Source organism: Protopterus annectens, chromosome 7.part0, assembly GCF_019279795.1.
Source record: "Protopterus annectens isolate FY-2018-M chromosome 7.part0, PAN1.0, whole genome shotgun sequence".
NCBI classification, from domain to species: domain Eukaryota; kingdom Metazoa; phylum Chordata; order Ceratodontiformes; family Protopteridae; genus Protopterus; species Protopterus annectens.
The window spans coordinates 917337313-917356087 of record NC_056739.1 but is presented as its reverse complement, the minus strand read 5'-3'; the positions used below and the strand labels follow the sequence as shown (position 1 = coordinate 917356087).

Genomic DNA, 18775 nt, shown 5'->3' with positions numbered 1-18775 from the left:
TGTCACAGTTACTTACCATAAATCACTTACAGCCAATGCAGTCTATATTTTAAGCCGTTTCTCCTAAACTCATGTTCTTCTCAACAGAAGTGACTATTTTATTGGTATTTATCATACCTCTGGTGTAAACTATTCACAGGAAGGAGCAAATGCCGCAGTTTTTATCAGCCCTTTAAAGCTACTCTATGCTTTAGTTAAAGATAATGGGGTATTTTTTTTATTTTGCATTTGATTAGTGGGGTGGTACACTGATCACAACTGACCATTTGCAGGTACTGCCTCTGTGATATTATTCTCAACAAATAGAAAAAAAGAACAGAGTGGCAGTAAGATGTGCATATAAAAAACAGAACAAAAAGTAACAATATATAACAGTGGCAATTAATAGATGTAGCACACAAGAGTGATGATATTGAGTGATTTTTTTAAAGTGTTTAGGTGGTGCCAAATAGCTTGCTTTGTTTTTGTAGGATTAACTGATAATTTGTGGTTAATCAGCCAGGGACCGAAGATGTTAAGGTCTTTTTGTAGTTGTATTTCAACTGCTGATGGACCAAAAGAGTACCATCTCACCAGCACAGAATATGAGTTGCAGAGTAAGAAGGTCAGGAGGTAGTTTGTTAATTAAAATAGAGAAGATGAGAGGAGAAGGGCTAGGATAGAAACTTGGGTACTCCCACTGAAATACGTGTGGGCTGGAAGAAGGAAGAGCCTGTTTTAACTGTGAAGAATCTGTTTGACAAGAAGTCTTGGAACCAGATAATGGATGTGTCACTAATGACGATGTTCTGAAGACAGAGGAGGAGTTGGCAGTTGATAAGGTGAAAGATTTTTGTGAGGTCAACAAATGTTGCTCTTGTCAAGTTATCTTCGTCCAACTTGAGGAGAAAGTCATCAGTCAATGCTATGCTTTTCGAGTCCAGCTTTACCATGAAGACTATTACAGGGAACAGAAATGTGATGGTAGGCTATGCTTTTCGAGTCCAGCTTTACCATGAAGACTATTACAGGGAACAGAAATGTGATGGTAGGCTATGCTTTTCGAGTCCAGCTTTACCATGAAGACTATTACAGGGAACAGAAATGTGATGGTAGGCTATGCTTTTTAAGTCCAGCTTTACCATGAAGACTATTACAGGGAACAGAAATGTGATGGTAGGCTATGCTTTTCGAGTCCAGCTTTACCATGAAGAGTATTACAGGGAACAGAAATGTGATGGTAGGCTATGCTTTTCGAGTCCAGCTTTACCATGAAGACTATTACAGGGAACAGAAATGTGATGGTAGGCTATGCTTTTTAAGTCCAGCTTTACCATGAAGACTATTACAGGGAACAGAAATGTGATGGTAGGCTATGCTTTTTCGAGTCCAGCTTTACCATGAAGAGTATTACAGGGAACAGAAATGTGATGGTAGGCTATGCTTTTCGAGTCCAGCTTTACCATGAAGACTATTACAGTTAACAGAAATGTGATGGTAGGCTATGCTTTTCGAGTCCAGCTTTACCATGAAGAGTATTACAGGGAACAGAAATGTGATGGTAGGCTATGCTTTTTCGAGTCCAGCTTTACCATGAAGACTATTACAGGGAACAGAAATGTGATGGTAGGCTATGCTTTTCGAGTCCAGCTTTACAATGAAGACTATTACAGGGAACAGAGGCAAAGGGGACTGAAGTTTAACATTTTAAACTTTGGAATCATGAGAAAAAAGATTTAAAAGGGAAAGGTCTAACACAGGCCTCCAACTTCCTTCCCTCTTTGATACCACAAAAATCCTTGAATAACAGACTTTTCACATCTGGCAGGTAGGTACTGGTTCTATTTCTCCCTGAAAATGCATTTAATTCAGAACAAGGAAACATGGTTTACTGAGAAAGGAGAAATCTCCTGGAAATTCCCATTGCCAAGTGTACCCCTTCTGAATTATGTTTACAACCAATTTGTCTAAAACAATCTGGTAACATAAGGGAAGACGAAGATTCAGAAAGAGAGAGATAAATCATTCAGCTTTGTTAATTACTATCCACAACTTCTCTTCTGGTTGATAAAAATATGCTTAGCCTGTGTAAAAAACCTAGCATAAAACTAAGGGACTATAACATATTACTGCTTGTATTTCATATCCATATCCATAGGCTAGAGATTCCAGTTTTTGTATTATCTTTTGTTTAATCTCTACCCACTTATCCTTAGCTGCCATAACAGAATCCTTTTTAACCCATGTTCCTAAATACTTCATTATGTCCCCATAAATACGGGTATTGCTGAAGGAACTCACATGTGGGTACATAGTTTACAGCTATAAACTTTATTTTAGCTTCATTAATTTTATATCCCCCAAAAAACAGAACAGTCTCAGAATGTTCCATAACAGAGATGTCTTTTTCTTGTTCAACAATAACATCATATGCAAATAAAATCAGCTTTTCATGAATGCCATATCTCTTACATCCTTAAATTTCTGAGTCCCTTATTTTCTTTGCCAATGCTCTCAATATAACATAAACAACAAGGGGAAAGAAAACAGCCCTGCTTGGTTCCTCTCTTAAGACACAACTTATCAGAGAGGAAACATAACACTTTGATTTTTGTCTCCAATCCCTAACATATCCCCCTAATTAACCTTATAATTGTATCAAAAAATGCAAATGCTTCCGTTGCCCCACTCTTCTGAATGCTTTCTCTGCATCAACTCCACCAGCTTTCATAAAATTTCTGAAATACAGTAAGCTCTCAGTTAACCGGCACCCATGGGGATTGGTAGATGTCAGATAACTGTAGTTTCTGGTTGCTTGAGAGTTACTATTAAAAGTAGGCCTGACTAATACTGTACCCTATACTATTTGTTTGGTTTGGCTTGTTCTCAGGTTGGGGAGAGAGGGAATCTATTCCTGTCTTCCTTTTTAAAACTCCAAATGTGTAAAAATGTAAGGTATGTTTCTGCGGGGGAAAACAGAAAGTGCAACACATGAAAATTGTACTGTATTTCTTTGATATTTTTTTGTTGGTTGCTTGAGAGTGCTGGCTGCTTGAGTTCCGGTTAACTGAGAGTTTACTGTATCTTTAATACCTCTAGAGGATCTCTGTTATTTTTTTTTTTTTTTTGGTTTAGGCTCCCTAGGTTTGGCAACAACCCTTTCTGTTTTCTGTTTCCTAAGTCATTGTACCAAAGGTTTTTGTGCTCTGGAATTATTATCAAAAGCAGTTGCTTAACAGTAATCTTTTTAAACTCATGCATATTATCCAGGTACTCCCTTATTTTCTCTTTAGCACTCTGCAATTGCACATCTTCTTGTTCTGTGATATTTAGTTATTCTGTAAAACTTTGATCTTTGTCAGTCCCTCTAAATAATTCTTGTTACTTCTTAACCCGATCTCTTTTGTTTTATTTCTGCTCTATTTTTAATATCCACTTTCATTTTATCCTACTCAGTAGCTAAAACTTCTGAAGTATGTTCCCTAATAACTTCCAAATAATTTCCACTGTCCATTCCTTAAATTCTTCCCTTTTTAACATGTAGGTGGGGGAAGTGCCAGTGTCTCGTCTTTACTTCATTACCTTGCAGTTTTATCTTAGTAATTATTGACAAATGATCTGAAATAGTTATTGGATGTGTGTCAAAGTTCTCAGTTAAATGTGAATGTTCCTGTGAAATATAATTTCTGTCTAGTCTATCCCAATTATTGTACCTTGGGAAATAATATGTAATTCATTCTGAGTTCCTAGTACTGAATTCATGCCTTCTATACCAAATATTTTATTAAATTCCTTTAAAAATTTACCCTCTTTTCCCTCCTAGGTCCCCAGATATATCTTCATTGTTGCAAATCAAATTCAAGTCCGCACTTTTAAGTAATATTCCCTATTGAAAGTTGATTATTTCTATTAACATTTTTAAGCTACATTATAGCAGTTTTAGGTGGAATATAAATATTTGCCAACATAATCTTCATCCCTTGCCAGTAGCCCCTTACTACCACAAAATATTCTCATGAGAGATGGATATAGCAACTTGAATCTCACACTGCCTCTCAACTTTTCTTGATTGCTGTAATAAATTTGTTTCTTTTGTGCCTGGTATACAGTGAATAATCATTTTTCACAAAAGCACTATTGTCTCCAACTTTTGATACTTTGCCCTTTTGCCACAGTTTTGTCAGGATCAACTCTTTCTGCTGGTAGGTTTATATCTTTACTTATACAGGTCTTAACTGCTTTCTCATGGCCAGATTTGGAGCATACACACAGTGTGCCCCTTCAATTAACAGTTCCTGCTATGGAATTCCAGTCCAGTTATTTATTTGTGCCTTCATAAAATTAATACAGTCGGTTCCTTCTAGTTTCTCTGGCATGGCAGAAAATCTGAGATTTTCCTTACGTGCTCCGTCCTTTTTTTCTACCATTTTTAAAACATCTCTTCTTGAACTCAGCCAGCCTTTTCTTCATTTTGAACTCTCATTTTTTGCAGTTTTTATCAGCTCATTTGAATATCTTTTTAAGGCTTTTTCCATTTTCCAGCCTATTGTTATATGAGTTGATAGAACTTTAATTTAATCAGCTCTGACCACATTTGACTTTTTTCCTCTAGATTACTGGAAGCCGTGTCTTGCACAGAAGCTGGAACTTGAACTTTTTTTTTTTTTTTTTTTTTTTGCTGAGCAGCCTCTGAATTCTTTCCAGTTAGTTTTTTTCTGTTCACCTTTCTAGTTGATTTTCTTTCAGTCTCTCTTAGATTCTTCTTTTCTGGCATCTAGGCAGTGTACTTATTGGCCAATAACTGTATTTACTAAAAGTGACAAGAGTTCATGGCCCTTGATTTCAGTTTCTTTTTTTCACACTCTGGGAAAGCTGAAGTTACGCTATTAATCAGTGTGCAGCTATCTTGGAAAGTCAAAGTCATTTTTTTTTATATGTATAATTTAAATGGGATTTAAACTGTAGATGGGAAATTAGAAAAAGAAGAATGCTTAGTAGTGGGGGTATTACGGGTGTGGGCCTGTTTTGTTGACAGGTAAGTTTATATGGTAGTTTTAAATAGTAGATAAGATGAGGTCTTTCTGATGTTTGTTGGGGGAGAGTTCCATAGTTTGGCAGTGCATATGGAGTATGGGCAGTCACCATTATGATTTTTAGATTTTTGAGTAGGCACTAAGTGTTTGCTCAGTGCATGCAGTTCTCTGCGGGGTTAGTACCAGTTTATTAATATAAACACATACTATAAAAATTAATGTTCTCTATCATGTAAAAACCCCTGTTTATTACACAACTTAATCCAAGTACAGTCTAGTGAAATCAATCAGAAACAGTAATGTGTGTGTGTGTGTGTGTGTGTGTGTGTGTGTGTGTGTGTGTGTGTGTGTGTGTGTGTGTGTGTGTGTGTGTGTGTGTGTTTATGCAGAAAAAACTTGTTTAGGTGTTGTTTCATTAGTTTACATTTTATTTCATATCGCAAATGTAGTTTCAAAAACACTGCAATGGATGCCTGGAACCTCTTTGAACTGATGTATGCCCAAAACACAGTATATCTCACCAACACTAAATTCAGCACTACAGCAGCCAAAAACTTGCAGCCAACAACAATGCAGTGTGCACATCTGTTGATTTATTTGCAATCCAGCACTGCTAAATAATGGTCCACACAATGCCATAAACCAGTTTTGATGTGCTAAGACACTGATACTAGTATAAATTACATTTCACTCACACACACATTTTGTACTTAGTAATCATCCTACTCAATGACTAACAATTACTGAGGTTATATAAAATGTTATAGCACATCGAAACCAGTTTATGTTACCATGTCAGCCGGGCGGCCACGGTGGTGCAGCGATTAGCGTTGCCGCCTCACAGCAAGAGGTTCTCTGGTTTGATCCTCAGCTGGGGTGCCTTCTGTGTGGAGTCTGCATGTCCTCCCTGTGGTTGCGTGGGTTTCCTCTGGGTGCTCCGGTTTCCTCCCACATCCCAAAGACATGCTGTAGGTGGATTGGGCACTCTAAATTGGCCCTAGGTGTGAGTGCGTGCATGTGTGAGCCTTCTGTGGAAGGTTGGGTGCTGGGCTGGCAACTCGACACGTAAAACTCCACTGCCAATCATGAGGGGACAGGTGATCTGCTGTGGCGACCCCTAACCGGGAAAAGCCGAAAGAGGAAGAAGACTGGATTAGAACAAATCAAGATAAGTATCATAACTTCACACTATACTGGTACTGGGTGCAACTTCCTGGCTATTGTGGCATTGAATTTATAGGTACAGAGTTACCAATCTTCCAGTCCAGAGGGTTATTGAGGAGCCTAGCACAAATTCCCTATTTCGCCAAGCACTGTCTGGTTGAATGACTTTCTCAAGGTCACACAACAGGCAAATAAGGGCTGTGGGAATCAAACCCTGTATCACAGAAACTACTGCTGGGTCTATATCAGAACATTGAAGTATTAAAACATTGAATGTTCTGATATCAAACACTATTCAGCGAAAGCTAAGAATAGCGAAGCTGCAGAACAGCAAATTCTTTCCTCGGGAAAGAATTCGGTTGGCCGTTTCTGTGGCTTTGCTATTCTTAGCGCTGTGGTGGAAAGTTACGGGTTGGGTTCAGGTAAGTGTGCGATTGTTTGTACATTAGGGTTAGGGGCGGTTTAAGTGAGTTAGGGTTAGGGCGCGGGTTAGGTGAGTGTGCGATAGTGACGGACCTTAGGGTTAGGGTTTGGGTTAAGGTAAGTGGGTAGATAGTAGTGTATGTTTAGCTTAGTGCAGAGTTAGATGTAGGAATTTAAGTGTATGTGTGTGGTTGCTGTTTATTTGATGTGCTTGTGTTGTGTGTATGTGTTTTGGAACAGAAAATTTTTTCCATGGGAAAAAATTCTCTGTTTTGAATGTTCAATATTTTCATGTTTAGATGTCTTGGGGCCAATGAAATAGCGTTCGCTATTTTCATCTTTCGATAATGTGATAGAAACTCCTACTGCTCATAGCCTTAACCCTCTATTCAAACTGCAAGACTAATAGTCTGGGGAAATGCAGTTTCAGTCATTACATTTGTGGTAGTTGATCCAACGTAATTTGACATAGTGATATCTATATGTGTAGAATCCATGTCACTACACTGAAGTAGGAAGGAATGAAACTGCCTTTGTAATGTAAAGATGCAATTTAATGAAATACCTATATGAGTTTTTTGCAGGGTTCCACCCATGTCCCTGCTGGACGGGGCATCGGATGCTGATTTGTCTAAACATGGGCAAAACTCTTGGCTAGGCTTATAAGGGCCTCTGGGCCGATAGCCTAGTAACCTCCTATGATCCTATAGTTAAAGCCCACTATATCCCACATTTTGAGGGCTCAACCCCTACCAGTCCTTACTCAAATATACTAATTCTGTAAAATCATTGTAATTGAGAGCCCCCACAAGCACACCCCCCCAGGAAGGGTCATTGAGTATAAACTCACTGACGTCAGCCCTCTTTTTTACAAACACCACTGACTGACTAAGTTAACCAACACATCTGTCAGAACCTGCTATAATAAACACAGCAAGGTTCCTACTTTTCTTAAAAGAATAGCTGTATTTAAAGTAACATATTTAATTTACCATAACAGTTTTATATACAATATTTACAGCAGTCTAATCTGCACATTTTATAGCAGTTTCAGCTCAGTTTGACATACCACTTGATACCAAACTATGCATTGTGGCATTGTGTGTATATATATAAATATATATATATATATATATATATATATATATATATATATATATATACTATATATTAATAATTATGAGTATATTAAATTAAATTAAATAGCTAAATGTCAACAGCAAAAGGGTGACATTAACAACATTGAGACTTCACTATGCATATTCCGAGAAACAACATCGGAACGTGCAATTAAAAACATTTTGTGCCTCAACACCACCTGCTAATTTCATATTCTGCTCCTGAGATCTCACAATACCAGGGAAAGGCCTTATTCCTCAACCCCATTAATATACTAGCTCACAAAACTGCTGACTGTCTGTTAAGTAGACCAAATTGTGTCAACCAAACACAAGTCAACTATAATGACATTTGACTAAATTTATGGCCCCCATATTTACATTTACACACACAAATAACAAACACACACACACACAGACACACACACACACACACACACACACACACTCACACACAGACACACACACACACACACACACACACACACACACACACACACACACACATACGCACACACCTGACATAGCATGACAGCATGCACACCCACAAGAGGAAAAGCTGTGTTTGTGATTATGTCTGTATGTAGATGGATAGTGATATGCAGCAGAAGGCAGTCCTGGCTTTGATAATGCCAGGGTTCACCAGCAATAGTGACATAGAAATACACCCACCAATAGTACTGACGTGCATAAAGCTGTCTGCCAGTATAGGACAACAGCTAACTTTGTGCAAAGGGTCTCTACATACAGCTGCTACAGCTGACTCTTATTACAGTAAAAATATAGATGTAGGATGGAGGACCAAGGAGCAAAGATAATGCATCTACTAACTGTGGCACTGTCACGCTGCTGAGATAGTTGCATGACTGCTATCACCCACAGCATTCCTGCCTGTCATGCCAGACAGAGCGTACTGCTGATATTGTACAGGCCTGCACATTAGTTATGTCACTCAGCACTTCTGTTTTACCCTAGCAATATGTTAATTAACTGCAAAGAGCATCATTTTTGTAAAATTTTCTCATATGTGCAGGCTTTTGCCTTGCATAAGCAAGTAATCTGATATAGTACTGAGTATTGCCTAGCACATGGGTGTAGAAGGAAAGGGTTACTGCATGTCACTACAACACTGCCATGATGAGAATGGAAGGGAAAGGGTTACTGTAAGGTATTATAATTGTATTAGGCTAAGTGAAGGGGAATTATTACATCACCACCCCCGGGGTATGTGTTTAGAGGACTGGGACATTGCACAGATGATAAAGGTGGTTTGGACTCAGATATGTCTAGATAACATTTAAATAGCGCAAGGTTGGAATACATACAATTAACACAGGTAATTACATGCATATACAAGTAAAATATGCAAATACAACTCAAATGAACATACTATGCTTAAATTCAAAAGAATATTGGAGCTTTGAATGAATTTTTATCAAAGTTATCGCTTGTTACAACTGTTTTGAAAGAGCACTTCATCTCTGGCTTGTAGAGTTGACCCCTGGCCATTCTCTAGGTGTGCTTCAGAACATATGAGTGCTTTAAGTTAAAGCATGAAGATCAGAAAATGGGAAGATATCAGCTGTTTGCTAGTTTGGGAGTAAGAATTTTTGCCCCATCTTTACATACTGCATTTAAATGTTTTTATTTTAATAAAGATGGGCCAGTACTATCTCAGGATGGAGGAAGGGCATGAGCACTTACATGCTCTATTCTTGGCGTTCACCTTCAGTTTAACAACCTCATGATGTTCACACTATACTGATCTTCAAATCCAGTATGTTCTCTTCAGTTTCTGATATAATAAATTGTGACCTGGTTATGGATTAGTCTCTCTTTGGGCACAGTATTTTTGTTTCATTTTGCATAGTCTGCAACTTAGGCAGTCCATGCAACTATGACATCACAGAATGTTCTGAAAATATAATGTGGGGTGAGCTACAACACCAAACAGGATCTGCGCATTTAAAAATAAAGTAAAAAAAAGCAAAGACGTTATTAAAAATTCAAAACGCTAAAATGTTTCCTCACTGATTGATTGATGAATGATTCATTCGTTCATTTATTCTGTGATTAACTGTTTCATCCGTTAAGGATCACAGGGGAGAAAGAGCCCATATAGGCACTCAGTGGGTGCATGGCAAAGGATCAATGCCTAAATAAAGTATTAACCCAGCACAGTATGCATACTCATTCGCCATCACAGCATATTTGTGTGGAAGGTAGGAAGAATGCCAGTTTACCAGCACATCAGTAGAATGTGACATGAAACTAGAACACCCTGTGAAAACCCACACAGACACTGGGGAGAATGTAAGACTTTGCACAAATGGCAACCCAAGTGAGAACCAAATGGTAGAACCAAGTGTTGTCAAGCAGCAATATTAACCACTGCAAAACTGTGCTGCCCAAGTCAGATTTATGACAGACATAAAAAGAAAAACAAAGGAAGAGAGTGCAGACAGCGTTTCTTTTGGGTTTCCTGAGATAAAACCAAACATCTTTCAGGGAGGGGCACTCCTCTCAAATTATGCTGGGAATCAGAATGATTACTTTTAGTAAGGGCTGGAGTATGTTTAGAAAGACGCATATATCACCATCAGGACTTGGTATTTTGTAGGCTATCTTACCTGCATCTAGTAATGTGCAACTCTGCATTAGCTTTCGCTCACAGCTAAGTATTGGCTTTTTGGTATTAAGATTCCCAGTCACTTTGTGCTCCTAACAGATAATACAGACATCACGATTTTCTTCAATAGTTCAAAATACATTTTGTTCTGTGTGCGTGTTTGTGTGTGTGTGTGTGTGTGTGTGTGTGTGTGTGTGTGTGTGTGTGTGTGTGTGTGTGTGTGTGTATCTATATATATAAAACTATTATCTATATCTCTCTATCTGTAGATCTATATATTACCATGACAAACTCAATAGATTAGTTTTAGTAAACTATGGCATATTAGCATTTACCTGGTTTAAATAGCACTATAGCTTTCATGCATGCAAACTCTGTGGGGTCCACACTCAGAGACTTGAACCTGGTGATAATGTCCTGAAGGATCCGAACATCTGCCCCTGAATATCCAGATTTCCCTTGTAAGGATGGAGAGAGTTCAGGCACTGACATCAAGGGACAGCTTTCCAAAGGCATGGACCATTGGATTGCACAGAGCAAGAACAGCTCACTCCAAGCTTCTTCCAGCAAGATAACCTACAAGAAAGAGAGAAAGAATAGTGTCACAAAGGGGGTACATTCATTATTTCCTTAAAGGCTGCAGTATTATTATGCTGTCTGTATTTATCTAAAATAGACTGTTACTATGTTTTATATATATATATATATATATATATATATATATATATATATATATACACACACACACACACACACACACACACACACACACACATGAGTATATGACAAATGACCAAAATGCATAAGCATTGAAACGTCATTTATTTTGGAAAACAAAACTTCTGAAAAACAGAAAATAAGGAAAAAACATTGCATAAGAAAAGCACTTTCCTTTTGCAATGCCCCATCCAAAACCCTAACTCTACATTTAGACCAAATTGTCTGAACAAAGTTTAATGGAAAGAGTTTTTGCAGGTTAAATTGCAGGGCAGGGGCTTGGTTGGGACAAGGTTAGGGCTTTGGTTAGCACCAGACCTCTGGACACTGGACCCAACCCATTTTGGTGTCATCAAATGCAGCTCATGCCTATTCAACCTGATGGACTTCTTTGACAAGGGCAAAATGGATCACACTGCCTACCTTGGCCTGGTCAAAGCATTTGACACAGTATCTCACTCAGGCATTGTTGGACATTGTTGACAAACTCAAGAGGTTAAATATAAACCCTTATGTCACCTGGTAGATAGCCAGCTGACTCACAGGCAGGACCCAAGAATTTAGAATTGGGGAGTTCACTTCAAAAAAAAATGCCAATCACCAGCAGAGTCCCTCAGGGATCAGTCCTGGGACTGCTCCTTTTTGGCATCTACTTCTCTGAAATCAAGGCCAACATCACGGGCCACTGACTGACCAAATCTGCAATGATTACAAATTAGGAGCAGTCATAGAATCCCCCAGTGATACTAATGTTCTCCAAGAAGGGCTGACACAAACAAATAACTTGTTTCATAGCCATGGACTAAACCTAAATGCCAAGAAATGCATAATAGTATCCTTCAGGAAGTCACCCACCACTAATAACTATCGTATTGACAAAACACTGCAAAGAGTTGCCCCTGTAGTCAGGGTATTGTGGATTCAAATAGACAGTAATCTAGCCTTTGACCATAATGTGTCTGCAGTAGTAAGGAAATCATTCTATGTTGTGCATCTTATAAACAAAGGTATGGCATCTAGGTCCAAGGAAGTCATTGCCCCATTGAATCCGACATTCACCAGACCCTTCATTGAGTATAATGTCCCCTTTGGTATGTACCTAACCAGGCATATCCAACAATTGGAATGTCCACAGAAGTTACTCACTAAAAGAATACAGGGTGTAAGTAACATGTCTATGCTGACTGCCTCAAAGCCTTATCTCTGTATTCTGTCTCCCACAGGCTGTTGAGGGAGAGATATAATACACTATTTAAATTGTTCTTTAAATGTTTGGATTAATTAATTAATATTTGGACCACATGACTAGAAAAGATTGCCAGTTGGCTAATGTATTTTTAAGTGTAATATGTATGTATGTATGTATATCTATGTAAACAAAACATTCAAAATATCCAGCACTTGAAAAGCAATGTAGATCGGCACTTCAGTGTTTAAGGACGCAACTCCATAGCAAATCACTTTCATATTAGCATCATTAAAGCAATCTAAAGAAACACAATTTTGCATTATTTTTATAGAGAACAGACATCTATATTTATCACATTTCATTTCTTAGTAAATAATTATTAAAATGCATGCAAGGAAGCCACCATGGAAACACAATTTTGCATTATTTTTATAGAGAACAGACATCTCTATTTATCACATTTCATTTCTTAGTAAATTATTATTAAAATGCATGCAAGGAAGCCAAAGGGAAACAGAAATGAAAAAAATACAGTAATACTATTTGTCCAACTATAAAGCATCTTCATTACACTTTCTCAAGGGGAGGACACAATATAAAACTTTGTGCCTACATACATGTACTAATACATGTTTTTTCATATAACTGAATAAAAGTTATGCATCACTACCTAATGATATAGATTTAAGTTTACAAATGCTGACTGAGGCAAGGTTTTAATGTGGTTCCTAAATTAATGATCTACTTTTCCTCATTTTTTGTCAGACTCTCCATATTTACCCTATCCTGAAAAAAAGTAAACAGTGTTGTTGGGTGCTATAACTTTAAAGTGCAGTTTTCTGTCATCCATAACTTACTTGCATGGTTATTCTCTGCTTCCATTATCTTGATGTTTGCCCCCACAAAAACTGTAATGCATGAACAGATTGGCATACATATTACCCAGTCTGTTTATTAAAGACTGAAGTATTTATATTTACTACTTTCTGAGTGCTCCATTTTTTGAATGTTTGGGTTATAGTTTAAATTTGTGTACCAGTTTAAGGGATCATGCGCCAGTATGTTGGTTTAAACACACACACACACACACACACACACACACACACACACACACACACACACACACACACACACACACACACACACACACACACACAAACACAGGTGTGAGAGCCATTCGGAGGTGCTATCATCCAGGCAGTCATGAGGGTGTTTCATGCACTTGACTGCATTCAAGCAATGAGGACATATATAATAGGCCCCTAACCCTTACTCCTGGGTGGAAGAGATATGACCCGTATCACGTATGCCTTCCCACGTCTGAGTGTGTTGTACTATGTACGCAAGATGAATACTACCATGTGTGTTTTAGTGACTGAATGTCCACCACAGTGCTGACCCTTGTGCTGCTGTCCTGTCCTCCAAGGAATTATGGCATTATATGACCTTAGTCTGCCCTGTGTATGTTTTCTCAAAACAAGCACAACCCTTACTCCCACACCACCTCCAGCACATGTCTAAGCAACTAATAAAACTCAGGTCATCTGGGCTGTAGGCAGGACTTTATCTTACTGTGCTGGTGGAATTGGCTAGTATTATTTATATGTGATGGGAATTTAGGAACAATATGTACACTTTTTTAGCGATTGCTATCAGTCATCCTGATTTTGAAAAAGTTATACATTCAAAAGGGAAAGGGGAAATCCTGGAGATAAAGTTTTCTTTCCTGGCCTCAGGTTCTCTAGGAGATCACAAATTTGTACTAGAAAAAAAGTTTAGAGGAGGGCAGGCCCAGAAGAAATGAATTTCTTAACCATCTCCTAACTGACTAAATCACAAACAGTGTAGTATAGTATTCATATACAGATTTTCAGCATACTGGAGTTGTAAAGCTACATCTGTGTGTGTATATATAGCTAAAACTAGTGAAACAAATGACCATGATGGTGACCCAAGGCCTTAAATGGTGCAAAGACTGTACAATTTCTCTGTTGTAATTATGTTTCATATGATGATTATCCTCCCAGCTTGCAAGTCAAAAGGCAGAGGGACGTGGTCTGCAAGCTCACTGAGGCCTTTTACCCTCTGGAAATAGGTCACCTGCCTTATAATCCATAAAAATAAATAAACAAAAGTATTTCCTTTCCAGTCAAATGAGAAGGACCTACTTCGATTGACTGTTCCACTGAGGGTACAGGTTGGGCACATCACTGCAATTCACCAGCTGAGATGTTTAAAAGCAGAAATTTTTGTAATTAATAGTATACTGCATTCCGAATTTGATTGATCATTTTAATGCATCTGTGATGTTCCTTCTCTGGGCCAATAATCAAGGAGCCTCAATACTCACCACTGACACCAGTGAGGGACTGTCACTTGGAACAAAAATAGATGCACACAGTATTTCCAGATGCAGCTCTCTGCACCAAGCACAATTTCCATTAAGAGCACACAAGGAACACACTCATGTCCTGGGGCTGTGTTTCCCATTCTTCCACTAGGCCCCAAATAAGACTCCACACTGATCACAGCTATAGAGTTGAGTCCTCAGCTGAGTGTTCCAAGCCAAATCCTCCACTGCCCTCTCTGTGAAACCAGTGCTATGTATCCCTTCTCCAAGTAGCTGACTGACGCACACACACACACACACACACACACACACACACACACACACACACACACACACACACACACACACACAGGAAAGGCTGGCACAAATTCACAAGCTATGCCCCCTCTGCCCAGACTATAAGGTAGATACTGCCACCAGTACACTCCAAAGCAAGCTACTCTAAGGCTCTTATAAGGGTACCCAGTTATACTGAGTAAAATTAATACTAATACAAATGGTAGTGTTTGATCGATGCAGCAAGGCTATCAGGAGCCGCCAAAGTGCCACCAAATAAATATAAGTGCTCTCAAAGGTTAAAATATTCTCTAAAAGACCAGCCTAGATGGGCAGTTTACATATATTTAATAATAAATACTAAAAGAAAATGAAAATGTTAAATATCTATTTACAATAAACACCACAGTTTCAATCACAGAAAATATTAAAAATAACAAAGATAGAAAGATTCACACAGATACAGGAAAAACTATACTTAACTAATCTCACTATATTTTCCTGACTGGTCTAAAGAATTACTGTCCCCCTAGTTCACTTACTAGAGCAAGGCAAGATGAAGTGGGTGCATGGGCCTTCTTTGTCAAGTTTCACAAACAGTCTGCCTTGAGATTGCTTGTCTCATCTAGTATTAAAGCATTATTTCAGTGCTGGCTTACAGAATTACATCACACACATCTGGTCATATGGCCATCTGAAATATATTCATTAAACCATCACTTACAACATAGGCAATCATACATTTATATAAATTAAAACAAACCACAGCAGCACAATCCTAGTAACAAGCATTTTATATCACAAACCATACTTACACACTCCCAGTTGCAAATATTATACATCACTTATAATCTACCCAATCTGTCTCCCTCAAACATTACGCAGCTCATTTAAGTCCTGCTGCCTTTTAGGCCTAATTCCTCCCTTGCATGTATTGTTCCCACAATTCCCATTTTTTTCCTGCGTGCTTTGCTCCTACCCTTTTCTAAAGATCTCAGTTCCAGTTGTTTTATCTCTCTTACTACATTCACTACTTCCAGTATTGTTTATTTAGATTCTGATTTCCATTTTCTCATAATTGCTTTTTTGGCAGCCACCATTATTAGACACAGCAAGGCCTTACCATGTCTAGGCAATTCTGATTCTGTATCATAGCTCAGAAAAATCATCTCCCTCATCTGACCAATCTGCCCACCCAGCATCTCCGACAGTGCATCCCACAGAGAATCCTTAAAGTCCACAAACTCACCACACTCCTAGAAAATATGTTCCCAATTATCTCTTTCTTCCCCTTCACACCTCCAACATTTACTGTCTACCTGAGGAAAAGATCTCTGGCATCTACTTGGGATATAAAAATATCTATATAAACATTTCCAGGCACACATCTGAAATCTTCTAGATTTTGTTACATATTTAACTGCCGCGGTGGTGCAGCGGTTAGCGTTGTCGCCCACAGCAAGAGGTTCTCCTGGTCAATTCTCGGCTGGAGCACCTTTTGTGTGGAGTCTGCATGTCCTACTCGTGGTCGAGTGATGTTAAAGACATGCAGGTAGGTGCATGCATGAAAGACCGTGCCTTCTTTAAAGGTTGGGCATCGGGCTGACAACTCTGCACTGTAAAAATCCACTGCCAATCATTAGTGGACGGGAAAAGCCAAAAGACATATATCCTCCCATTGTTTCTTTGTGACTTGCTTATCCAATCTCTCTTCCCAATCCTTCCTAACCTCCTCTGATTGATTCTTTATTTATTGTGCAATATTGTATATGCTCTACTAATTATTCCTTTTTAATGGCAGCTTCTTTTCTAGATTCTATTAAAATCTCTACCAGTGCTGGTCCTTCATTTAGGACCACCCTATTTCTTTCTGTTTGTCTATACCCTGATATCAACAATGACAGGGAAGGCAATCTCTAACCTGCAGTCAAAATAAATTCTTTGCATCTTCCCATTCTATCATCTTTCTCTCTCTCTAGTTATTTGCTCCCAATACCTTGGTTCCTTTGCCAGTTTTCTCCAATACATTCTGCCCACCCCCTTGCCTATTGTCTGGTCCCTAATTGCAGTCATCCCTATCAGCCTAATCTCCTTTCTCCATTTCCATGTTGGTTTAGTTTTTAGAATACTTTCTGCTACTTTATGGATATAATATTCTGTATGATTATTGTTATTCTCCTTAAAGGCCTGCATCCAAAACCCCTGTCTTTCCTTGTTTCTTGGGCTTCACCCATGTTTCATTATCATCCCTTTCTACTTTGAATTATAGTTTTCTGCTTGTGCTATGTATATCTCTGAAATACCTCTTCAAATTGGGTGATCCCAATCTGCCTGTTCTACTGGCAGAATCAACTTATCCCACTGTGTCTTGTCCTACATATCCTTAGCTGCCACACCAGAATCACTTTTAATCTATACTCCTAAACATTTCACTTTATCATGTTCCCATAAATATGGGTATTTCTGAACCAGTTCATGTGTGGGTACATAATTTACCGCTATTGCCTTTGTTTTAGCTTCATTCATTTTGTATCCCAAAAATATATGAAACTGTCTCAAAGTGTTCCACAACACTGTAATGTCTTTTTCTGGTTTTGTCAGGTACAAAATAATATCATCTGCAAATAAAGCTAGCTTTTCTTGACTATCATACCAATTATATCCTTGAATGTCTGAGACCCTTATTTTCTTTGCCAGTAGTTCTAAATATAATGCAAATAATAAAGGGGAAAGAGGACACCCCTGCTGGTTCCTCTGCTCAAGTAGATGTTATCAGAGAGGACCCCACCCACTTACATTTTTGACTCCGATCAATCTTATCATTTTTTCAGGAAATGCAAATGCTTCCATTCCCTGCTCCTAAAGTCCCAGGTTACTCTGTCAAATGCTTTTTGCATCAGGACCCACCAATGACAATGGCATATTCTTACATTTTGCTTCCCTCTGGATCATCAATGTTCTGTTAATGTTGTCAGATGTTTGCCTCCCCTCCACAAAACCACACTGACCCATGTTTATCAGTTTTGGCATTACTTTTGCCATTCCTTGAGCCATTATAGACATAAACACTTTATAATCATGGTTTAGTATTGAGATGAGCCTGTATATAGCTGGATCTGATGGATCCTTACCCTCTTTTGGTATTACAGCTACCACTGCTTTCTTCCAGGATGGTAGTAATTCTCCTCCTTTTAAGATATTGTTAAACAAAACCTTCCAGATCTTTATAATTTTTTTCCCTCCTAGCTTCCAAACCTCCACAGGAATACCATCTATTCCTGAGAACTTCCTGTACATTGGTTATACATCACAATTTTTATCTCATCTCCTCCTATCCTGTTAGTAATTGTGCCTCATCTAACTGTAACCTTGGCATATTTAGTTCTTCCATAAACATTTGCATTTGTATCTTTTCTTGATTTTCATATTTCTCTGCTTTGCAGCAACTCTCAGAAAATTTCCAAAATATTTATAATACTTCTACAGGATCTCTTGTTAGCTTCTTTGTTATATGTGCCCTGAGTTTGGTCACAATCCTTTCTACTTTCTGTTGCTTGAGTCATTGTGCTAAAAGTTTTTGTGCTCTAATGTTATTATCGAAAAACAGTTGCTTAAAAGCAATCTATCTAAGCTTGTGTATATTATTGAGGTAATCCCTTATTTTCTGCCTAGCATGCTGCAGTTGATCCTCTTCTTGTTCTGTGAGATTCCCCCTATTCTGCAATACTTTCACATTTGTCAGCCTCTGTAAATAATTCTTGTTACTTCTTAAGCATAGCTCCCTTTATTTTATTTCCACCTTATTTTTAAACTTCGCCTTAATTTTAATTCACTTCCTACCTATATTTTCAGAAGAAATGTCTCTCTTCTCCAACAGATCCTGAATAATCTCCACCA

At 38.3% G+C, this 18775-nt stretch overlaps 1 protein-coding gene across 1 annotated transcript in view; it reads right to left on the bottom strand.

The window, feature by feature from the left end:
- The window catches only part of NR2E3 (nuclear receptor subfamily 2 group E member 3), a 109757-nt gene that overhangs the window by 38005 nt on the left and 52977 nt on the right, over positions 1-18775 (bottom strand). The window contains exon 6 of the mRNA XM_044076354.1: positions 10682-10922. Coding sequence (XP_043932289.1) covers positions 10682-10922 — 241 coding nt within the window. The remainder of the gene's footprint in view (positions 1-10681; positions 10923-18775) is intronic.